At 38.5% G+C, this 26,490-nt stretch overlaps 1 protein-coding gene across 3 annotated transcripts in view; it reads left to right on the forward strand.

Annotated features, from left to right (window-relative positions):
- Positions 1-16,802, forward strand: part of sema3fb (sema domain, immunoglobulin domain (Ig), short basic domain, secreted, (semaphorin) 3Fb) — a 432,026-nt gene extending 415,224 nt beyond the window's left edge. For all 3 annotated transcript variants that reach the window (XM_061874803.1, XM_061874802.1, XM_061874804.1), the window contains 6 exons: positions 1,238-1,326; positions 1,471-1,512; positions 3,396-3,552; positions 4,896-4,979; positions 5,256-5,389; positions 15,663-16,802. In XM_061874803.1, coding sequence (XP_061730787.1) covers positions 1,238-1,326; positions 1,471-1,512; positions 3,396-3,552; positions 4,896-4,979; positions 5,256-5,389; positions 15,663-16,100 — 944 coding nt within the window. In that variant the 3' untranslated portion in view covers positions 16,101-16,802. The remainder of the gene's footprint in view (positions 1-1,237; positions 1,327-1,470; positions 1,513-3,395; positions 3,553-4,895; positions 4,980-5,255; positions 5,390-15,662) is intronic.
- Positions 16,803-26,490: the final 9,688 nt, after the last annotated feature.

Below are 26,490 nucleotides of genomic sequence, written 5' to 3' on the forward strand. Positions count from 1 at the left end.
GGCTCCAGTACTCTGGAATGCCCTCCCGGTAACAGTTCGAGATGCTACCTCAGTAGAAGCATTTAAGTCTCATCTTAAAACTCATCTGTATACTCTAGCCTTTAAATAGACCTCCTTTTTAGACCAGTTGATCTGCCGCTTCTTTTCTTTCTCCTATGTCCCCCCCTCCCTTGTGGAGGGGGTCCGGTCCGATGACCATGGATGAAGTACTGACTGTCCAGAGTCGAGACCCAGGATGGACCGCTCGTCGGGACCCAGGATGGACCGCTCGCCTGTATCGGTTGGGGACATCTCTACGCTGCTGATCCGCTTGAGATGGTTTTCTGTGGACGGGACTCTCGCTGCTGTCTTGGAGCCACTATGGATTGAACTTTCACAGTATCATGTTAGACCCGCTCGACATCCATTGCTTTCGGTCCCCTAGAGGGGGGGGGTTGCCCACATCTGAGGTCCTCTCCAAGGTTTCTCATAGTCAGCATTGTCGCTGGCGTCCCACTGGATGTGAATTCTCCCTGCCCACTGGGTGTGAGTTTTCCTTGCCCTTTTGTGGGTTCTTCCGAGGATGTTGTAGTCGTAATGATTTGTGCAGTCCTTTGAGACATTTGTGATTTGGGGCTATATAAATAAACATTGATTGATTGATTGATTGAGACAGAGTTCAAAAAATACATCTGTCACTTGAATCTCACACACTTTGTCAAAAGTGTAGTTGAAGCTTTAGTAAGACGACAGAATGACAGGAGCCACTGCACAATAAGCAGACCTCACATGTTGCATATGCGACGTCTCTCTACTGGCGTCTTTGTTCATCTGCGCATTATGGGGAGGAAACTAATGGCTTTATGTGGAGGAATGCGCTCGCTTTCAGCTGCTGTCAGACACAACCATTCAACGCCGCCATTGAAGTCTCCATGCACAAGTCAAAATAATAAATCTCCTCACAGGAATGGCCGAAAGAAATCAAACATACCGGTCGGGGAAGGCCAAAGGGAATGTTTGACGGCATCCCAGTGAATAAAGGAGAATGCAGAAAGTTTGTTATTGTGGTGTAAGTGGAAGAGAGCCTCTCGTCATTGAGCGAAGGAAGCATGTGATGGAGATGAAGTCTGTTGATAGAAGGATTGCCACCTGCTGGGGGCTGCGTAGAAAACAGAATAGGGAGCTAAGGGGCTGTTGACAGGGATGGTTGCAAAATTGCAGGTGGGCAACTGACAGGTGTGTGTGTGTGTGTCCACAGACAAAGGGTCGGTTCAGAAAGTCATCGTTCTGCCCAGGGATGACCTGCAAACCGAGGAGCTGGTATTGGAAGAGGTGGAGGTTTTTAAGGTGAGTACCTGCTTTTCTATCTGATTGGTAATTTTCACATATGTATTCATATTTCATCTCGTTATTGCGTATGTTTTGTAGCTCAGACTTTAGAAGTCAACTTACTTTTATGTTAAAAAATGTGTATTATTTTTTATGTTTAAGGGTCCAACTCCAATTACTACAATGAAGATCTCATCCAAAAGGGTAAGTACGACTCATTTGGTAGCAGCTAAAAAAAGCTATATATGTTAGCGTATTTTCTGGACCATAGGGCACACCGGACTATAAGGCGCACTGCCGATGAATGGTCTATTTTCGATCTTTTTTCAAATATAAGGTGCACTGGATTATAGGCCGCGTTAAAGGAGTTATATCATTATTATCCATCCATCCATTTCCAACCGCTTATCCCTTTCGGGGTCGCGGGGGGTGTTTTTATTTTTTTCTACATTGAAAACACTTTCTTGTGGTCTACATAACATGTAGTAGTGGTTCTTTGGTCAAAATATTGCATAGATGATGTTTTACAGATCAACTTCAAGCCGCTTTTTGACAGTTGCTTCCGGATGCGCTGTTTTGTGGGCGGTCTTATTTACGTGGCGCAACTTCGGCAGCGTCTTCTCCCCGTCATCTTTGTTGTAGCGGTGTAGCGTGCAAGGACGGGAGTGGAAGAAGTGTCAAAAGATGGAGCTAACTGTTTTAATGACGTTCAGACTTTACTTCAATCAATAACAGAGCAGCATCTCCTCATCCGTGGCTCACTAGTGCAACAACAATGTGTCCCGTGAAAAACCATCCAACCGGAACTCTCTAATAACTAAAGTTCCTTGGGTGAATAATGTAGACTCAGTACACCGGTTTGTTTTAGCACTATCATGGCGAGTTTACATTTATAAAAAAAAAAAAAAGGAAGCTGAAAACAGATATGTTGTGTATGTGTGTGTGTGTATATATACATTAATGTCTGTTTGTATCTATGTATATATATTTATATAGATTTACATATGTATGTATACATATACATATATATATATATATATATACATATATCCTTATATTCATATACATATACATATTTATGTGTATTAATGTGTATGTATGTATGTGTATATATATATATATATATATATATATATATATATATGTATATGTACATATATATATGTGTGTGTATGTGTATACATATGTGTATATATGTATATATACATATATATATGTGTGTATATGTATACATATGTGTATATATACATATATGTATATGTATATGTATATATATATATGTGTTTATAAAATACACACACACAAATATATATATATGTGAGTGTATATATATGTATATATATATATATATATATATGTGAGTGTATATATATATGTGTATATATGTGTATGTATATATATATATATGTATATATATGTTTCTGTATATATGTATCTATATATATGTGTGTGTACATATATGTGTGTGTATATATGTGTGTGTATTTATGTGTGTGTATATATATATATAGATATATATGTATATATATATATGTATATATGTGTGTGTGTATATATATATATATATACAGTGTATATATATATATATATGTATATATATATATATATATACACATATATATACATATATATATATATATATATATATATATATATATATATATATATATATATATATATATATATATATATATGTATGTGTGTGTGTTTTAGACAAAACTTTGTTTTAAGTGAGTAAGTATATTATTATTATTATTATATTTGGTTAAACAACTACCCGTAAGCTTTTTCTTATTACATTCCAATGTTTTTGCTCTTTTTTAAATTTTTCTTGACTGTTGTTTTTTCTTTAGTTAGCTATGTTATTATTTGAAATTACAATTTTTGTATTTGTACAAAGTGTTGGTATCTGATTGGTTTCGCCGATACCAACCTGAATTTTAATTGGTACCGGACTGGAAAGAAAATCAGTGGTATGGCACATCACTCGTTCACATGTAATTACATCTGTTCTATTTTATCTTTACAATCATTGTGTGTAATTTGAAGTGGTTTCAACATTTTCTTTCCCCCTCTCTTGTCAACAGCAACAGCTGTACGTGTCATCTGCGGTGGGACTGACCCAGCTGGCTCTTCACCGCTGTGACGTGTACGGTGAGGCGTGTGCTGACTGCTGCTTGGCCAGAGACCCTTACTGCGCCTGGGACGGCAAGTCGTGCTCCCGTTACTCTGCTTCACAGAAAAGGTGAGCACCAACGGTGTTTTTACTTTGCACGCAAACTCAAAAACTGCTGTCAGCATGGACGAGTGGCAACAGATTTAGTAACATTAATCACTAATATTGCTGGGTTGCATTTGACGTCATGTCCGTTTTTCTTTTTCACGGCTTAATTTACACAATGGTCAAGCAGCTTGAGCGTAGCATTAAAACAAGTGAGAGTTAGTTAGAGTTTGAGCAGAAAATGCTGTATTGTTGTTCTGTTCTCATTGTTTGAATATAGACACTATATATATATATATATATATATATATATATATATATATATATATATATATATATATATGTATGTATATATAGGCTTGGTCAAAAGTCACAATGTCATGGCAATCTTGAGTTTCCATTAATTTCCACAATTCTTATTTTTTTCTGATAGAGTGATTGGAGCACATACTTGTTTGTTACAAAAAACATTCATGAAGTTTTGTTCTTTCATGAATTTATTATGGGTCTACTGAAAATGTGACCAAATCTGCTGGGTCAAAAGTATACATACAGCAACATACATTACCAATTTTGATGATGTAGAAAAGTTACAATCAAATCAAATTAGCTTCATGGAATGGCCTCTTAACTCCATGTGAGTAATTACGATTGACGACACCCGTTGACTTCTCTGAGCCGTTTTAAATAGGGTTCATACGATGCAGTCATTAGACTCGTTACAAACATGACAATGGGAAAGTCTAAGGAACCAAGCACAGATCTGAAAAAAAAAAACGACTCATTGACTTGAACAAGTCAGGAAAGTCACTTAGAGCCATTTCAAAGCAGCTTAAGGTCGCAAGAGCAACTGTGCAGACAATTGTTCGTAAGTATAAAGTGCATGGCACAGTTTTGTCACTGCCACGATCAGGAAGAAAACGCAAGCGATCGCCTGCTGCTGACAGAAAATTGGTCAGGATGATCACGAGTCAACTGAGAACCACCAAAAACCCGGTCTGTAATGAATTGGAAACTTGTTGGAAATTATTGGAAACTCAAGTAGCCATGACATTATGTTCTTTACAAGTGTATGTAAGCTTTTGACCATGCTGTAAACACACACACACACATATATATATATATATATATATATATATATATATATATGTATGGTTTATTTCATGCTTAGAAAGCATCAAAAAATGGGGGAAAAACTGTGCTATAAGTAATGGTTATTGGTGTTACAGTATATGTTCTAATTTCACACTGGTTTGCAGTTGCACCTTGAGGAGTATTAAATATTCATAGCATGATCATACTGTATGGATTTGAATGGCTTGCAGTTGCTTTATGCCTTTCTTTTCTCTCCTTATTCCGCACTACTGGTCCGACCCCTTTAGACGTAGCCGGAGGCAGGACGTCAAGTACGGGAACCCCATTCGCCAGTGTCGAGGCTTCAACTCCAACGGTGAGGCGCATGTTCTTGTGAGCCTCTCTTGACGCCGCTTGTTTATTTATCAGCCCAGAAGTAATGATACGCCTCACTGGTACTTTAAAAAATAAAAAAAATAAAAGATGATGGCGCTCATTGTTATGGTTTGTAATGGTGCTATTCTGTCAGTTTTATGGTAATTTGTGGAAATCGAGTGCTTTGATTTCCCCCTATTTGGATTTTGGGTGATGGGAGCTCATGGTAATGAGTGTTTTGTTTCCATGGTAACTCCTCTCTCCTTCTGCCCTACAGCCAATAAGAATACTCTCGAGATGGTACAGTATGGGGTGGAGGGAAGCAGCACCTTCTTGGAGTGTCAGGCCCGCTCCCCACATGCCGTGATCAAATGGCATCTACAGCGAGATAACAGCGACCGCAGGAAGGAGGTGAGATGGTTTGAAAAACAAAAATAAGACACTGCTGGGTGCAAGCTTATTGCTGAAGACATTATACAAACCCTTAAACCAGTAAAGTTGGCATGTTGTGTAAATGGTAAATAAAAACAGAATACAATGATTTCCAAATAATTTTTAACTTATAGTCAATTGAATGGACTGCAAAGACAAAATATTTAATGTTCACACTGAAAAACCAAATTTTTTTTTTGCAAATAATCATTAACTTAGATTGTATTGGCATCAGCACATTCCAAAGACGTTGGCACAGGAGCATTTTTACCACAGTGTTACATGGCCTTTCCTTTGAACAACACTCAGTAAACATTTGGGAACTGAGGAGACCAATTTTTGAAGCTTTTCAGGTGGAACTATTTCCCATTCTTGCTTGATGTACAGCTTAAGTTGTTCAACAGTCTCTGTTGTGGTATTTTAGGCTTCATAATGCGCTACACATTTTTCAATGGGAGAAAGGTCTGGACCATAGGCAGGCCAGTCTAGTACCCGCACTCTTTTACTATGAAGCCACGCTGTTGTAACACGTGGCTTGGTATTGTCTTGCTGAAATAAGCAGGGGCGTCCATGATAACGTAGCTATATGTTGCACCAAAACCTGTATGTACCTTTTAGCATTAATTCACAGGCGTGTAAGTTACCCATGCCTTGGGCGCCAATACACCCCCATATCATCACAGATGCTGGCTTTTAAACTTTGCGCCTATAACAATCCGGATTGTTCTTTTCCTCTTTGTTCCAGAGGATACAACGTCCACAGTTTCCAAAAACAATTTTGAAATGTGGACTCCTCAGACTACAGAACACTTTTCCACTTTGCATCAGTCCATCTTAGATGAGTTCAGGCCCAGCAAAACCGGCGGCATTTCTGGGTGTTGTTGATAAATGTTTTTTGCTTTGCATAGTAGAGTTGTAACTTGCACGTACAGAGGTAGTGACAAAACTGTAGTTACTGACAGTGGTTATCTGAAGTGTTCCTGAGACCATGTGGTGATATCCTTTACACGCTGATGTCGCTTTTTGATGCAGAACCACATGAGGGATCAAAAGTCCATAATATCATCGCTTACGTGCAGTAATTTCTCCAGATTGTCTGAATTGTCTGCTATTACGAACTGTAGATGGTGAAATCCCTAAATTCCTTGCAATAGCTGGTTGAAAAATGTTGTCCTTAAACTGTTTAACATTTTGTCCACGCATTTGTTCACAAAGTTGTGACCTTCGCCCCATCCTTGTTTGCTAATGACTGAGCATTTCATGGAAGCTGCTTTTATACCCAATCATGGCACCCACCTGTTCCCAATTAGCCTGTTCACCTGTGGGATTTTCCAAATAGGTGTTTGATGAGCATTCGTCAACTTTGTCAGTCTTTTTTGCAATTCGTGCCAGCTGTTTTGAAACATGTTGCAGGCATCAAATTCCAAATGAGCTTTGCAAAAAATAACATTTTCCAGTTCGGACATCTTGTCTTTGCAGTCTATTCAATTGAATATAGGTTGAAAAAGATTTGCAAATCATTGTATTCTGTTTTTTTTTCATTGGTTTTGGGGTTTGTAATTAAAAAATAAACAATTTCTGTCTACATGTTTAGGAGGTTAATGCTGGTCAAAGGTCAGATTAGTACTTTATTTTATTATTATTTTCATCTAACGATTGTTGTCAATTTTTAATACACTTCTATATCGATACAAAAACAATCATTTGATAGTGATGTGCGATACCATTGATTTTCTTTCTGATTCAATAAAAAGTCAAATTCAGACTGGTATGGGCGATATCGAACCCATACCGATACTTTGTGTAAATATACCTTTAGAAAAATGTGTATTTTAAATAATATATCTATCTAAAAAAACAACAGCAAAAATGTAAGAAAAAAAGGCGGAAAAATTATTAGATATTTTTAAACTAATAATTAATTAAAAATTACTTTGTCACAAAATAACAAAACGTTTTATCTTTAAATATATTTTACTGTGATATCTGTTTTTAAGCATTTAAAAAAAAAAAAAATCAAACGTGAATTTTCAGGATGCGACTTTTGGTCCAAAAGTTTAGTTACCCCTGATCTAAAATATTAAAAGCTCTCCAAATAAAAATAAAATCTACTTAAAATTCAGTTCAGTGAATTAATTCAACTATAAAATTATACGAATTTATGAATAAATGTAAACAATTATAATAAACAGAGGTAAATATTTAACCCAGCATTAATATCTTTGTACAGGCAGAACTTTTGACACACTAGGTCAGTGGTTCTCAACCTTTTTTCAGTGATGTACCCCCTGTGAACATTGTTTTAATTCAAGTACCCCCTAATCACAGCAAAGCATTTTTGGTTGAAAAAAAGAGATAAAGAAGTAAAATACAGCACTATGTCATCAGTTTCTGATTTATTAAATTGTATAACAGTGCAAAATATTGCTCATTTGTAGTGGTCTTTCTTCAACTATTTGGAAAAAAAGATACAAAAATAACTAGAAACTTGTTGAAAAATAAACAAGTGATTCAATTATAAATAAACATTTCTACACATAGAAGTAATCATCAACTTAAAGTGCCCTCTTTGGGGATTGTAATAAAGATCCATCTGGATTCATCAACTTAATTCAAAACATTTATTCACAAAAAAAGAAATCTTTAACATCAATATTTATGGAACATGTCCACAAAAAATCTAGCTGTCAACACTGAATATTTAATTGTTGCATTTCTTTTCACAGTTTATGAACTTACATTCATATTTTGTTGAAGTATTATTCAATAAACATATTTATAAAGGATTTTTAAATTGTTGTTATTTTTAGAATATTTTAAAAAAATCTCACGTACCCCTTGGCATACCTTCATGTACCCCCATTTGAGAAACACTGCACTAGTTTATGCAGTTAAACAACCATACTATTATTATTTTTAATCAATTATTACATGGGGAAAACAATTAAGTAAAAAGAGCAAAAAAATTGGTATGTAATAAAAAAAGCTGAAATGTTTTAACTCAGGGGTGCCCACACTTTTTTTGCAGGCGAGCTACTTTTCAATTAACCAAGTCGAAGGGATCTACCTCATTTATATATATAATGTATATTTATTTATTCATGAAAGAGACGTTTTTGGTTTACAAGTTAACTGTGTTTAATAAGAATATAAGCAAGTTTAACACTTATAGATTCCTTTCTTTCATGAAGACAAGAATATAAGTTGGTGTATCACCTGATTCTGATGACTTGCATTGATTGGAATCAGACAGGATTCACATTTTTGAATGGAGGAGAAAAAAAGTCCTTCTTTCTGTCCAGTACCACATGGAAGTGGTTGGTTTTTGGCATCTTATTTGACCAGTTTCCATACTCGTTTGTATACACTTGTTAGCGAAGGCAGGATGAAGCAGGGCTTTTAATGTGACGACAGCTACTGTGCAGTCGGTTTTTAGAGTTTTTACAGCAGGTAGGGCGCAGGAGTCTGTTGAAATAAAACATTTTTCTCGCCCTCTTTTATATATATATATATAGCTCGGTATAGCTCTGTTGGTAGAGCGGCTGTGCCAGCAACTTGAGGGTTGCAGGTTCGAACCCATCTTGCACCATCCTAGTCATTGCCATTGTGTCCTTGGGCAAGACACTTTACCCACCTGCTCCCAGTGCCACCCACACTGGTTTTAAATGTAACTTAGATATTGGGTTTCACAATGTAAAGCGCTTCGATTCACTTGAGAAAAGTGCTATATAAATATAATTCACTTCACTCTTTTCAGACTTTTTTCTTAATGATCTGGCAGCAGCCAGCGTCATCTCACAAGACTCTCGGGTGCCGTGAATGTCAATCAAATGACGTTTTAGTGAAGATTTATGATAGCTAATTTTTATGTCTATTTTTTTAATGCCTGGCTGGCGATCGACTGACACACCCTCCACGATCGACCGGTAGCTCGCGATTGACGTAATGCCCACCCCTGTTCTAACTAATGCCTTTTGTTGTACTTGTATAGCTTTTCTACCTTCAAGGTACTCAAAGCGCTTTGACACTACTTCCACATTCACCCATTCACACACACATTCACACACTGATGGAGGGAGCTGCCATGCAAGGCGCTAAACCAGCACCCATCAGGAGCAAGGGTGAAGCGCCTTGCTCAAGGACACAACGGACGTGACGAGGTTGGTACTAGGTGGGGATTGAACCAGGGACCCTCGGGTTGCATACGGCCACTCTCCCAATGCGCCACGCCGTCCCAGTTAGGGGCACTCGCCTTTTGTTTATTCTTTTGTTTAAGCATTAAATGCCTTTTTTACCTGCACACTGCCTCCTGCTGTTTCCAACATCCATCCATCCATTTTCTACCGCTTATTCCCTTTTGGGGTTGCGGGGGGCGCTGGCGCCCATCTCAGCCACAATCGGGCGGAAGGCGGGGCACACCCCGGACAAGTCGCCACCCCATCGCAGGGCCAACACAGATAGACAGACAACATTCACACTCACATTCACACACTAGGGCCAAAAAGCAATTAGCTACCAGCTCCCACCTACTGATATGGAAGAGTATTACACGGTTACTCTAGTCAACACCGACACTCAACAACACATCATTTGCAGACTACAATTACTGGTTTGCAAAAAACATTTTTTACCCCAAATAGGTAAAATTAGACCATCTCCCACGGCATACCAGACTATTTTACGGCACACTAGTATGCCGCGGCACAGTGGTTGGAAAACACTGCTTCAGAGTACGCTTGATAGAGCCCGTTTGTTGTCATTTTAAAAGACTAATGGTACCGGTCACCTGGAGACATAAATGTCAATAAGTCACACATATTATGAAAAAAAATATGTTATTACTTTTATAGAATTGAGTAGAATTCATAAGATAGATAGAACACAAATGGGCGGGCTTGAAGTCATGCTAGCGATGACAAACACATTGACTACAGCGCACAATTCTATCTTAACTATTCATGTAGTAGAATTAATTACAATGATTTAAAAGTTAACCTGGGTTAAACAAGGTTAATTAGAAGCAAAGGAGCAGACAGAGATGGTCTCTGCTAGAATAATAAGGCCTGCTCGGGAACGTTAGCGTAGCTGTTAGCTCGCTGCTAGCTAGCAACCGGACAACCAGCTAAGAAACGAGTGACTCGGATAAAAAGATGGGTCAAATAAAGTCGTCGTTCTTACTAATAATTAATAATAACATAATTAGCCACCTGTAATACATAGCTGACACAATATATCTGTTTTTAGCATTTTTCTAAATGACAAAATATCAATATTACACCTACTCAGTGGCCTAGTGCAGCGGTTCTCAAATGGGGGTACGCGTACCCCTGGGGGTACTTGAAGGTATGCCAAGGGGAACATGAGATTTTTTTCAAAATATTCTAAAAATAGCAACAATTAGAAATCCTTTATAAATATATTTATTGAATAATAATTTTACAAAATATGAATGTAACTGTGAAAAGAAATGCAACAATGCAATATTCAGTGTTGACAGCTAGATTTTTGTGGACATGTTCCATAAATATTGATGTTAAAGAATCCTTTTTGTGTGAAGAAATGTTTAGAATTACGTTGATGAATCCAGATGGATCTCTATTACAATCCCCAAAGAGGGCACTTTAAGTTGATGATTACTTCTATGTGTAGAAATCTTTATTAGGGTCCGCCCTGCCTATGGCAAAGGACTCCACAGGAGTCCTTTGCCATAGGCAAGGACCCTATTGTTCCTGCTGCGTTTTATTCTTTCTTTCTTTCTTTCTTCCGCACCGTCGCGCCCCAATTTCACCCTCTTAACATATTTCAAAACTCACCAAATTTGACACACACGTCGGTCTTTCATGCCTTCCCAACATATTAGGCAGCCAAATCATAAAAATCAAAATTGCGCAATAGCGCCCCCTAGGAAAAAAAAAAAAGAGACTGCTTGTAACTTCCGTTAGGAATGTCGTAGAGACATGAAACAAAAACCTCTATGTAGGTCTGACTTCGACCTAAATTTCATAATTGTATCTTCTGGGGCAAAAATTTACGGACATTTTGCAAAAACCCATTCAAAGCAAAATTTTCACAAAAAATGCAATTTTTGCCTCTTTGAGCTGTAATTTGAGCCCCTTAAAATGCTTCAAAACTCACCAAACTTGGCACACGCATCAGGAATGGCAGAAATCGGGATCTAATGAAAATTTTTTTTCAAAAAACTCAAAATTGCGCTCTAGCGCAATTTTTGAGTAAAACACAGAAAAAACTGCTTCTAGGAGGAAAACACAGACAAAACTGCTTGTAACTTCCGGTAGGAATGTCGGAAAGACATGAAACAAAAACTTCTATGTAGGTCTTACTTAGACCTACATTTTAGTAATTGACAGCTAGCAGAAATAATCAACAGGAAGTTGGCAATTACCCCTTCAAAATAAAAGTTTTCGTGAAAACCCGTCACCTTTTTCAAATCGAAACTCCTCCCAGTGCGTTTGTCGTTTCGGCTTCAAACTCGCACAGGAGAGAGATTGAACCCTTTTAAAAAAAGTGGTCGGACAAAATTGTGATAAGTTTTCCGGTTTTGATTTTACGCGCGTTCAAAGAACCCCTGCGCAAATTTTCCTAAAAAATGTCATTTTTGCCTCTTTGAGCTGTAATTTGACCCCCTTAAAATGCTTCAAAACTCACCAAACTTGGCACACACATCAGGACTGGCAACAATTGCGAGCTAATGAAAAAAACAAACCCCAAAACTCAAAATTGTGCTCTAGCGCCCCCTAGGAATACAACACAGACAAACTGCTCCTAGGAAGAAAACAAAGACAAAACTGCTTGTAACTTCCGGTAGGAATGTCAGAGAGACATGAAACAAAAACCACTATGTAGGTCTGACCTAGACCTACATTTGAATAATTAACATACTTTAGCAAAAATCAACAGGAAGCTAGATATTTTCACTTCAATACAACAACTGCATTACTTTCACAATGCATTAAATAGTGTCACCAAGGCGCCTTCGACAGTGGGGATCGGGGACAGCAACCCAAGGCGCGATCGCACCTTCGCACCCTAATTTGACCCCCTTAACATGCTTCAAAACTCACCAAAATTGACACACACATTGGTATGGAGCGGCAGACCAACATATTAAGTAACCAAACCCCAAAAATGAAAATTGCGCGCTAGCGCCCCCTAGTAAGAGACAAAACACAGACTGCTTGTAAATTCTGTTAGGAATGTCGTAGATACATGAAACAAAGACCTCTATGTTGGTCTGACTAAGATCGGGACTCGGGACACGGCGGCGGCGGCCAACGGCGGACCCGACCAACGCTGCTTGCAGCTTTAATTTATAATTGAATCACTTGTTTATTTGTCAACAAGTTTTTAGTTATTGTTGTATCTTTCCTTCCAAATAGTTCAAGAAAGACCACTACAAATGAGCAATATTTTGCACTGTTATACAATTTAATAAATCAGAAACTGATGACATAGTGCTGTATTTTACTTCTTTACCTCTTTTTTTCAACCAAAAATGCTTTGCTCTGATTAGGGGGTACTTGAATTAAAAACATGTTCACACTGAAAAAAGGTTGAGAACCAGTGGCCGAGTGGTTAGTGTTCGCCCTGAGATCAGTAGGTTGTGAGTCATACCAAAGACTCTAAAAATGGGACCCATTACCTCCCTGCTTGGCATCAAGGGTTGGAATTGTGGGTTAAATCACCAAAAAGTTATTCCCGGGCGCGGCACCGCTGCTGCACACTGCTCCCCTCACCTGCCAGGGGGTGGAACAACGGAATGGGTCAAATGCAGGGAACAAATTTCACCATAGTTAGTGTGTGTGACACGGTCATTGGTACTTTAACTTTTACAAACCCCGTTTCCATATAAGTTGGGAAATTGTGTTAGATGTAAATATAAACGGAATACAATGATTTGCAAATCCTTTTCAACCCATATTCAATTGAATGCACTACAAAGACAAGATATTTGATGTTCAAACTCATAAACTTTATTTCTTTTTGCAAATAATAATTAACTCTGAATTTCATGGCTGCAACACGTGCCAAAGTAGTTGGGAAAGGGCATGTTCACCACTGTGTTACATCACCTTTTCTTTTAACAACACTCAATAAACTGAGGAAACTAATTGTTGAAGCTTTGAAAGTGGAATTCTTTCCCATACTTGCTTGATGTACAGCTTAAGTTGTTCAACAGTCTGGGGTCTTGTTGTCGTATTTTACGCTTCATAATGCGGCACACATTTTCGATGGGAGACATGTCTGGACTGCAGGCGGGCCAGGAAAGTACCCGCACTCTTTGAAGCCACACTGTTGTAACACGTGGCTTGGCATTGTTTTGCTGAAATAAGCAGGGGCGTCCATGATAACGTTGCTTGGATGACAACATATGTTGCTCCAAAACCTGTATGGACCATTCAGCATTAATGGTGCCTTCACAGATGTGTAAGTTACCCATGCCTTGGGCACTAATACGCCCCCATACCATCACAGATGCTGGCTTTTGAACTTTGCGCCTACAACAATCCGGATGGTTATTTTCCTCTTTGTTCCAGAGGACACCACGTCCACAGTTTCCAAATATAATTTGAAATGTGAACTCGTCAGACCACAGAACACCTTTCCACTTTGCATCAGTCCATCTTAGATGAGCTCGGGCCCAGCCAAGCCAGCGGCGTTCTTGTGAGTTGATAAATGGGTTTGGCTTTGCATAGTAGAGTTTTAACTTGCACTTACAGATGTAGCAACCAACTGTAGTTACTGACAGTGGTTTTATGAAGTGTTTCTGAGCTCATGTGGTGATATCCTTTACACACTGATGTTGGTTTTTGATGCAGTACGGACTGAGGGATCGAAAGTATGTAATATCATCGCTTACGTGCAGATATTTATCCAGATTCTCTGAACCTTTTGATGATTTTACTGACCGTAGATCGTAAAATCCCTAAATTCCTTGCAAAGCTCGTTGAGAAATGTTGTTCTTAAACTGTTCGACAATTTGCTTACAAAGTGGTGACCCTCACCCCATCCTTGTTTGTGAATGACTTAGCATTTCATGGAAGCTGCTTTTATACCCAATCATGGCAACCACCTATTCCCAATTAGCCTGCACACCTGTGGGATGTTCCAAATAACTGTTTGATGAGGCATCCTCAACTTTATCAGTATTTATTGCCACCTTTCCCAACTTCTTTGTCTTGTGTTGCTGTCAACAAATTCTAAAGGTAATGATTATTCGCACAAAAAAAAAAGTTTATCAGTTTAATCAATCAATCAATCAATGTTTATTTATATAGCCCCAAATCACAAATGTCTCAAAGGACTGCACAAATCATTACGACTACAACATCCTCGGAAGAACCCACAAAAGGGCAAGGAAAACTCACACCCAGTGGGCAGGGAGAATTCACATCCAGTGGGACGCCAGTGACAATGCTGACTATGAGAAACCTTGGAGAGGACCTCAGATGTGGGCAACCCCCCCCTCTAGGGGACCGAAAGCAATGGATGTCGAGCGGGTCTAACATGATACTGAACATGAATCATGGCAACCACCTATTCCCAATTAGCCTGCACACCTGTGGGATGTTCCAAATAAGTGTTTGATGAGGCATCCTCAACTTTATCAGTATTTATTGCCACCTTTCCCAACTTATTTGTCTTGTGTTGCTGTCATCAAATTCTAAAGGTAATGATTATTCGCACAAAAAAAAAGTTTATCAGTTTAATCAATCAATCAATCAATCAATCAATGTTTATTTATATAGCCCCAAATCACAAATGTCTCAAAGGACTGCACAAATCATTACGACTACAACATCCTCGGAAGAACCCACAAAAGGGCAAGGAAAACTCACACCCAGTGGGCAGGGAGAATTCACATCCAGTGGGACGCCAGTGACAATGCTGACTATGAGAAACCTTGGAGAGGACCTCGGATGTGAGCAACCCCCCCCCCCCCCCCCCCCTCTAGTTTAAACATCAAATATGTTGTCTTTGTAGTGCATTCAACTGAATATGGGTTGAAAAGGATTAGCAAATCATTATATTCTGTTTATATTTACATCTAACACAATTTCCCAACTCATATGGAAACGGGGTTTGTAATATGGTCCCCGCACACTTTGACCTTGGTGGGAAAAGATAAGACAAGTATTGATATTTTGATTAGTGGATCGACTTCAGAGCACAAATATCTGGTATCGATATTCCAGTAATTGGTCTTTCCTTCACGCGTTTTTTCTACCTGCAGATACGTTCCGATGGTCGGGTGGTGAAGACGGAGCAAGGTCTGCTCCTGAGGTCCCTGCAGCCCTTCGACTCCGGAATGTACCAATGCAGCGCCACAGAAAAGAACTTCAAGCACACCCTGGTCAAGCTGCAGCTGGTGGTGCTGTCCAGCCGGGCCGTCAACAACGTGCTGGTGGAGGGCGGCGGAGGCCTGCTGCCGCCCTCTCTCCACTCCAGCACCCAGTGGACCCCCAGCGCCCTCCAGTACAAGGACCTGCTGACCATCCTGAGCCAACCCGAGATGAGCCTCATCAACCAGTACTGCCAGGACTACTGGCAGTTCGGAGACCCCACGCTGGGCGCCCTCAAGGTCAAAGACCTGAAGGAGCTCAAGGAGCAGAAGAAGCCGCGCAACCGCCGGCATCACGGCGAGGGGGAGCGGGAGGACGCGGAGACATGAGGAGCACCAATGTGAAAACCGGGAGAGACTCGATAAGAGAGAGAAAAATAAAAAAACAAAGCGAGAAGATAAGGCTGAGGAACAAAAAAAACCCCACATGCATTGTTTCAAACCGTAAGATATATGCTACTCAGTATTTATTGTAGGTTGTACATAGTATCATCCTCTTCGTGTATAGGTAACTTTGGGGCAAATATTGTTGTTCTTATCGATGTTGTTAATTTTATTGTCGCTGTTACTGTCATTGCGAGAACTCATTTGTCGTGCCGCGCCGCGGACAGTCGGGGGCGTAAGCCGTCGGAGCTCCTCCACGCTCTTTTTGTCCGACGGGAAAACGCGTTGTCGATGAGCGGGAACGTGGGGTCGCCGTCGTTTCTTGCTGCTCCGCGTCCTGCACCAGGCAGGACACCGACACAAGACGACAAATGCAGTAGATTTATATGGAATACGAAAAAGGCGGGGCTTTACCAAATACAATATGAACTGAGGCGGTGGTGCAATAAAGGGTCAACATTTTGTATAAAGGGCATTTTCTCGTACTTTTTTTTTTTTTTTGTAAGGGCCGACAGCTGGGGGCCAAAGGCAAACAAGCACAATTGTGGACTTCTGTGAATAAACCTTGGAGATAGGTGCCTAGATCTTTTGTTTTTCTGTCATTTCATGTTTGGAGGAAGACGAATTAAAAAAAGAAAAAAGCCTGTTTACTGTCTACACAACTGAGCATTGTAACAATGTTGTGACACTAACCAAATATTGGGAAGCTGGCTTTCTTTGTGTGCATGAAAATGTATTTGTGTTGTAAATCTGATAAGACTTCATGTGTGCTTTCTATTTTCCTGTTCTCCACCCTAAAGGGGATGAACAATACGAGAACCCATGCCAGCACAGTAAATGTAAAGCTGCAGCATCTCCAAACAAACAGTACAAGCAAATATATAGTGAGGCAAAAAAAGTATTTAGTCAGCCACCGATTGTGCAAGTTCTCCCACTTAAAATGATGACAGAGGTCTGTAATTTTCATCATAGGTACACTTCAACTGTGAGAGACAGAATGTGAAAAAACAATCCAGGAATTCACATTGTAGGAATTTTAAAGAATTTATTTGTAAATTATGGTGGAAAATAAGCGGTCAACCATTTAAAGCTCTCATTGATGGAAGGAGTTTTTGGCTCAAAATCCCCATTCATTCTTTCCTTAACACGGATCAATCGTCCTGTCCCCTTAGCAGAAAAACAGCCCCAAAGCATGATGTTTCCACCCCCATGCTTCACAGTAGGTGTGGTGTTCTTGGGATGCAACTCAGTATTCTTCTTCCTCCAAACACGACGAGTTGAGTTTATACCAAAATGGATACATGGATGATACAGCAGAGGATTGGGAGAATGTCATGTGGTCAGATGAAACCAAAATAGAACTTTTTGGTATAAACTCAACTCGTCGTGTTTGGAGGAAGAAGAATACTGAGTTGCATCCCAAGAACACCAAACCTACTGTGAAGCATGGGGGTGGAAACATCAGACTTTGGGGCTGTTTTTCTGCTAAGGGGACAGTACGATTGATCCGTGTTAAGGAAAGAATGAATGGGGCCATGTATCGTGAGATTTTGAGACAAAACCTCCTTCCATCAGTGAGAGCTTTGAATGGTTGACCAAATACTTATTTTCCACCATAATTTACAAATAAATTTTAAAATTCCTAAAATGTGAATTCCTGGATTTTTTTTTCACATTCTGTCTCTCACTGTTGAAGTGTACCTATGATGAAAATTACAGACCTCTGTCATCATTTTAAGTGGGAGAACTTGCACAATCGGAGGCTGACTAAATACTTTTTTGCCCCACTGTATATTTTACTTGATGTGAAGTATTTACCGTATTTCCTTGAGTTGCCGCCGGGCATATAGTATGCGCCTGCCTTGAATTACTGTCGGGTCAAACTCGCTTCCCAAAATAATTAGCGCATGCTTAGTATTACCGCCTGGTCCAACTCGTGACGTCACGAGTAACACTTCTCCTGTCATCATTTTCAAAATGGAGGAGGCTGATTTCAATACCGGTAATTTGAAATTGCATAAAGGGAAGAAGATTAAGAGCTATTCAGTAGGATTTAAGATCCAAGCTTACATCACACTCAATTTTTTACTACATACCTTTGGTAAGTGCCAGAGTGAGAAGAGGTTTTAAATTAATTAGCGCATGCTTACTTTTACCGCATGCCTTTGGTTAGCGCAGGAGTGAGAAGAGGTTTTAAATTAATTAGCGCCCCGGCGGCAATTCAAGGAAATACGGTATTTCAAATCCATCTATGGGTCCTTATTTGTACTCTTAATGTAAATTATTACGAAGTGATGCCTCTATTGACTACAGTCTTAAAAATAATGCAAAGTAGGTTTCATTCAAAATAACGACTAATTCTTCTAGAATTTAAACAAAGTTTACCCTTTCTTGGCATTAATTTGCAACCCCTCTGTCAATCTCGGATCAAAGTCGACCACATGCCGGAGAAAAAACAAAAGTTTGTACATGTATTTTTTATTGTGGATTTTTTTTCTTATTTTTATTTTTTTTTTAGTTTTTCAGTGTTTGTAGTGTTTGCATTTTTCTTTAAGCATCATCAAACTTTAAAAAAAAAAAAAAAAAGACAAAATGCAAATGAGGTGATGTTATTGTAATGACCTTAAATGTGTAAATGACTCGTATCCTCTCGTTCCATTGTTGTTGCTGACTAATAAATTAAAGCTCTATATTTTATAAGAATAGAATGCTTGCTCCTTATTGTGATTACATCCATCCTGAATGTTTTTAATGTTTTTTCCAGAACTCTCTGGAATAAAGCAATATCTGTCGAAGAAGTATGCATGCACGTTTATGTGGAATACATAATGCATTTTTTAAACAGGCTTCACGGTGGTACAGTGGCTAGTGCGTCTGCCTCACAATATGAAGGTCCTGAGTAGTCCTGGGTTCAATCCCGGGCTCGGGATCTTTCTGTGTGGAGTTTGCATGTTCTCCCCGGGAATGCGTGGGTTCCCTCCGGGTACTCCGGCTTCCTCCCACTTCCAAAGACATGCACCTGGGGATAGGTTGATTGGCAACACTAAATTGGCCCTAGTGTGTGAATGTGAGTGTGAATGTTGTCTGTCTATCTGTGTTGGCTGCGATGAGGTAGTGACTTGTCCAGGGTGTACACTGCCTTCCGCCCGATTGTAGCTGAAAAAGGGAATAAGCGGTAAAAAATGGATGGGTGGATGGATTTTTTTAAACCACAATTTAATTTACATATATTCATGAATACAAAGGAACATATTCCATAAATATATATGTTTGTGAAGAAGAAATGCTATTTTTTAATGTGTTCATTGAAATAAATTTCGACCGCTACATTATTTTAAAATATTATTGTTTGCAAACGCCATATTGTTTAGACTCGTTAGAGCAGGGGTCACCAACCTTTTTGAAACCAAGAGATACTTTTTGGGTACTTATTAATGCGAAGGGCTACCAGTTTGATACACACTTAAATAAATTGCCAGAAATAGCCAATTTATTAATAAATAAATCTATATGTATAAAAAAAAAAAGGGTATTTCTGTCCGTCATTCCGTCGTACATTTTTTTTGCTTTTACGGAAGGTTTTTTGTAGAGAATAAATGACGAAAAAAACACTTAATTTAACGGTTTAAAAGACGAGAAAACACGAAAAAAAATTAAAATGAAATTTTGAAACATAGTTTATCTTCAATTTCGACTCTTTAAAATTCAAAATTCAACCGTAAAAAATTAAGAGAAAAACTAGCTAATTCGAATCTTTCTAAAAAAAATTTAAAAAAGAATTCATGGAACATCATTAGTAATTTTTCCTGATTAAGATTAATTTTCGAATTTTGATGACATGTTCTAAATAGGTTAAATTCCAATCTGCACTTTGTTAGAATATATAACAAATTGGACCAAGCTATATTTCTCACAAAGACAAATCATTATTTCTTCTAGATTTTCCAGAACAAATTTTTTTTAAAGAAATTCAAAAGACTTTGAAATAAATTTGATTCTACATATTTTCTAGATTTGCCAGAATATTTTGGGGGAATTTTAATCATAATAAGTGTGAAGAAATATTTCACAAATATTCTTTATCGAAAAAAACGGAAGCTAGAAAATTAAAATGTATCTATTATTCTTTACAATAATAAAAAAAAAAATACTTGAACATTGATTTAAATTGTCAGGAAAGAAGAGGAAAGAATTTAAAAGGTAAAAACGTATATGTGTTTAAAAATCCTAAAATGTTTTTTAAGGTTGTATTTTTTTCTCTAAAGTTGTCTTTCTGAAAGTTATAAAAAGCAAAGTAAAAAAAAAAAAAAAATTATTTAAACAAGTGAAGACCAAGTCTTTAAAATATTTTCTTGGATTTTCAAATTTTATTTGAGTTTTGTCTCTCTTAGAATTAAAGCCAGACCAGCTTGCTAGTAAATACATAACATTTAAAAAATAGAGGGAGCTCACTGGTAAGTGCTGCCATTTGAGCTATTTTTAGAACAGGCCAGCGGGCTACCTGGTGACCCCTGTGTTAGCGACACCGCTCCCGGCGGGTGCAGTCACGTGACTTTGTTCCACCGATCCAGCCCGGTGACGTCAGACTCTGTTTCACCAATGAAAGGGAGCTTGGCAGTCACGTGACCAGAGGAAACTAATGGCGGCAATACAGAAAAAAGTGACATATTGACGTTAAGTGCTCGCAAAGAAACGACAACGGCTTATCGATGTTTACCGTTGAAATCTGAAAATTAACAGCTTTTTCTTGCCATGTCAGTACAAATGTTCACGTTTCAACCGACAAGAGTTCCACTTCCCACCAGACAAAACACCTTGCGGTAAGTTGTTGCATTTTAGCTTAGCATATGCTAACATTAGCCCTTTTATAGGCTGACCATATTGTAAAATGCCAAAAAGAGGACACATATATGTGTGCCGAGGCCGGTAATAGGTGAACATTTGCCAGGGATACTTAAACTTGCTTTATAAGTAATATATTTATGTAAATAAAGCAGTATTTGTCCTCATTTGACAGCAGTGTTGGTGTTAGGAATTTTCAAAATGGGGTCCCATTGTAAATTTTTGGAGTCCCGCTTTTTTGTAAGCGTTTTGAAAAAATATTTATATAAATCATACTTGCCAACCTTGAGACCTCCGATTTCGGGAGATGGGGGGTGGGTTTGGGGGCGGGGCGTGGTTAAGAGGGGAGTAGTATATTTATATTATTCATATATTATATATTATATACTTAATATATTATATATACTATCCATCCATCCATTTTCTACCGCTTATTCCCTTTCGGGGTCACGGGGGGCGCTGGCAACTATCTCAGCTACAATCGGGCGGAAGGCGGGGTACACCCTGGACAAGTCGCCACCTCATCGCAGGGTCAACACAGATAGACAGACAACATTCACACTCACATTCACACACTAGGGCCAATTTAGTGTTTCCAATCAACCTATCCCCAGGTGCATGTCTTTGGAAGTGGGAGGAAGCCGGAGTACCCGGAGGGAACCCACGCATTCACGGGGAGAACATGCAAACTCCACACAGAAAGATCCCGAGCCCGGGATTGAACCCAGGGCTACTCAGGACCTTCGTATTGTGAGGCAGACGCACTAACCCCTCTGCCACCGTGTATTAGCATTGTTTATTGTGAGCGAACTGTGGTGCTGAATTTCCCCCAGGGATTAATTAAGTACATTCTATTCTATTCTATATTTACCGCTAGATTCATCAAGTCAAGTATTACATATACCGTATTTCCTTGAGTTGCCGCAGGGCATATAGTATGTGCCTGTCTTGAATTACTGTCGGGTCAAACTCGCTTCCTAAAATATTTAGCGAATGCCTAGTATTACCGCCTGGTCCAACTCGAGACGTCACGAGTGACACTTCCCCTGTCATCATTTTCAAAATGGAGGAGGCTGATTTCAATACTGTTAATTTGAAATTGAATAAAGGGAAGAAGATTAAGAGCTATTCAGTAGGATTTAAGGTCCAAGCTTGCATCACACTCAAATTGTACTGCATACCTTTGGTAAGTGCCAGATTGAGAAGAGGTTTTAAAATGATTAGTGCATGCTTACTTTTACCGCATGCCTTTGGTAAGCGCAGGAGTGAGAAGAGGTTTTAAATTAATTAGCGCCTCGGCGGCAATTCAAGGAAATACGGTATATATATATATGTATATATATATATGTATGTATGGTATGTGTATGTATATATATATATATATATATATATATATATATATATATATATATATATATGATATATATATATGGTGTATATATATATATGGTGTATATATATATATATATAGATATATGGTATATATATATGGTATATATATATATATATGTATTAGGGGTGTAACGGTACACAAACATTACGGTTCGGTACGTACCTCGGTTCAGAGGTCACGGTTCGGTTCATTTTCGGTACAGTAAGAAAAAAACAAAATATAAATTTTTGGATTACTTATTTAACAAATTTGCTAAATCGGAAACTTGGATAGGTCAATAATTCATAATAACATTGATTTTGATTCAATATTATGTTTTAAACAATGACAGTTTGAAAGAAAAAAAACCCAGCTTTGTTTTATTAGTAAACGTTGCAAGTTTTTCTAAATTACATTTAGCCTTTAATATTTTTTATTTCACTTTTGTTTATTTTAATAGTATTTTTAGAATGTGCCTTGGGCCTTTAAAATATTAGCTGTGTGCCGCAAATCGTCTCCGGAGCACACTTTTGAAACCCCTGCTATAGATAATAAAACATTTAATCTGATTGATCAAAGGATAAAAAGCAGAGCCTGGCGACGCATGCGCGTTTATCATAACTCTCTTGCTCTCTGTCTCTGCCCCGCCCTCACGAATGTTAACGCTGTGTGCACCACTTTTTTTTTTTTCAACCCCTTCTTAACCCTGAACGTACATTGAAAATACACACAACCATAACTTAAAATGCCGGACATTCGAGGCATTTAAGAAACTCCACCTGGACAGCTCCGCAAAGAGGACATATCCCGTGAAAAGAGGAGGTGTGGTCAGTCTATCATAGCCCCGTCGTTGCTAGCATGCCGTGTGTTGTTGTTTTTTTGATTGATTGAAACTTTTATTAATAGATTGCACAGTACAGTGCATATTCCTTACAATTGACCACTAAATGGTAACACTCCAATAAGTATTTCAACTTGTTTAAGTCGGGGTCCACGTAAATTAATTCATGGTGCCTCGGTGTGCATTGTTTACAAAACGTGCGGTGCACTACTTATATGTCCGTGTCGTTCGGTTCACCTGCGAACCGAACCGAAACCCACGTACCGAAACGGTTCAATACAAATACATGTACCGTTACACCCCTAATGTGTGTATGTACGTATATATATATATATATATATATATATATATATATATATAAAAATAAAATAAATACTTGAATTTCAGTGTTCATTTATTTACACAAACATAACACTCATCTACTCATTGTTGAGTTAAGGGTTGAATTGTCCATCCCTGTTTTTCCAACCATATGTATGTACAGTAGATGGCAGTATTGTCCTGTTTAAGAGTGTCACAAAATTGCTGTTTGTGGCAGACAAACTGCTTTACGGTAGACGAAAACGGACTGCTGTTGTTGTGTGTGGAGACGGTGTGGCAAAGTTGGTAGAGTGGCTGTGCCAGTAATCTGAGGGTTACTGGTTCAATCCCCTCCTTCTACCATCCTTGTCACGTCCGTTGTGTCCTTGGGCAAGACACTTCACCCTTGCTCCTGATGGGGCCTGGTGAGTGCCTTGCATGGCAGCTCCCGCCGTCAGTGTGTGAATGTGTGTGTGAATGGGCGAATGTGGAAATACTGTCAAAGCGCTTTGGGCTCCTTTTAAAAAGGGGTAGAAAAGCGCTATACAAGTACAACCCATTTACCATGTTGTTAACTCACTGGGAGGAAGTTAATGAAACTGCCTAACAATAAACCCACATAGGAAACCAAGAACTCGCCCTCGATCATTCTGCAGTTATTACGTCATTGGGCAAACACGCTCTTTATACTGTACACGTCACTAAGGTCCGCATGGAGCTTGAGGTGGCGTGGCCTCCAGCTCCACCTGAATTTCGGGAGATTTTCGGGGAGAAAATTTGTCCCGGGAGGTTTTCGGGAGAGGCATTGAATTTCGTGAGTCTCCCGGAAAATCCGGGAGGGTTGGCAAGTATGATGTAAATGTATGCATTATCCTATTATATCTCACCTTCTACATTGTGTTTTGGAAAAAGGTTGTCATAAACGTTATTTAATTCATTAAAAATAAACCAAATTTAAATACTTATCTAAATTTATTCAGTTATAAACATTCATTCACTTTTTTTCCTTCATGGATCTGAATTTTACCGCTGCTGGTAGTTTTTTCTGTTTTTATTTAATAATTTGTTGGTGTATTTATTTCAGTATTAAAGTGTAAAAAGTGTTTTGCTTCGGTCATGAAATGAGGATAATGGCGTGCCAGGGCATACATACATTATATATTTAACGCTTACGGTAAATCTCTGTAGTCTACATCAACTTCACATCCAACCCTTTTTTCAAAATGTTTTAGTTTTTTTATGTTGTTTTTATGTGTTTGTTTTCTGCCCTTTTTTGTCAAACAAAACTGTTTTTAATAGCTAACACACGAAATATGCAAAATCTTCCGCGAAAAATATTTTTTCAAAGTGATATGAAATAATTGGAACCTTGGATAGGTCAATAATTCATAATAACATTGATTTAGATTCAATATTATGTTTTGAACAAAGACAGTTTGAAAGAAAAAAAATACCAGCTTTCTTTTATTAGTAATTATTGCAACTTTTTCTAAATTACATTTCATCTTTAAGCTTTTTTTATTTTACTTTTGTTATGTCTTTGTTTATTTTGATAATATTTTTCGAATGTGCCGTGGGCCTTTAAAACATTAGCTGTGGGCCGCAAATGGCCTCCGGGGCACACTTTTGACACCCCTGCTATAGATAATAAAACATTAAATCGGATAAATCTATCGATAAAAAGCAGAGCCTGGCGTCGCATGCGCGTTTATCATAACTCTCTCGCTCTCTCTCTCTGCCCCATCCTCACGAATGCTGCTGCGTGCACACCTTCACAATTTATTTTGTTTTTAACCCCTTCTTAACCCTGAACGTACATTGAAAATACACGCAACCCTAACTCAAAATGCCGAACATTTGAGGCGTTTAAGAAACTCCGCCCGGACATCCCCGCAAAAGAGGACATGTCCGGGGAAAAGAGGACGTATGGTCAGTCTAGTCATAAGTGACTGTAAAATGTGCACATTTTGTAATGTCTCTCACACACAAACAAACCGGTTGCAGTGCAAACACAATTAAAAAGTGACTACGATGGCACTATCTTTAGTGCCCTCCACAACTTGTACAATCAGTTTACCAGTCAGGTCACTGTTACAAATATGCGGCACACTGGGAACCCACACCAAACAAGAATGACAAACACATTTCGGGAAAACATCCGCACTGTAACACAACATAACAAATACCCAGAATCCCATGCAACCCTAACTCTTCCAGGCTACATTATACACGCCGCTACCAACAACCCGCACTAACCCCTCTGCCACCATGAAGCCCTTAAAATATCACATTGGTTAAATTTTGTTATTTATTTTATTTATACATTCCTGTACTTTAGTTCCTACCTGGTATTTCCGTAATTCCGAACAGGGAACGGACGAGCCTTGAAAAGAAAAGAAAAACCACAGTCTGTTTGAAAAAATCTAAAAAAGTGCCATACTTTGGCTCTCTGCAGCACTCATGTTTAGTTCCTTTTTTCACGCCATACAGACAATCAACAGCAAGATGGCGTGACCAAACGTAATAGTTGATACTGTTACCCAATTGGCTGTTTACTGTGACCCCTTCCATTGCTCACTAAACACTTCCTGTTTTGCTAGGTTACCAGTTAATTTACATTATAAATGAATAATATCTAATAGGGGTTAATCGAAAGTGATCTACAGCAAAGAGAGTAAAGTTGTATTTTTCTGACAACACTACTTTCAATAATTTATAATAGTTTTGCTTTATCAGAATGCTATTCTTTGTGTAAAATATTGAGGACAAAAAAACAACAATACGACTACGAGGATGTCTGTTTGCCTGAGGACAAATGAGACTTCATTTTATTGTGTCAAGAAGACATCCCAAGCTGCTCCAGACTTGAGGTCCACACAGGTTTTATTCTCTATTACAGATTCATTGTGACTAATGCTGCAGAATGGACACTGACTTTGGCAGTTGTGAAGACGGCAACCTTCAAGGTCCGCCTCCATCAT

Source organism: Nerophis ophidion, linkage group LG16 (assembly GCF_033978795.1).
Source record: "Nerophis ophidion isolate RoL-2023_Sa linkage group LG16, RoL_Noph_v1.0, whole genome shotgun sequence".
NCBI classification, from domain to species: domain Eukaryota; kingdom Metazoa; phylum Chordata; class Actinopteri; order Syngnathiformes; family Syngnathidae; genus Nerophis; species Nerophis ophidion.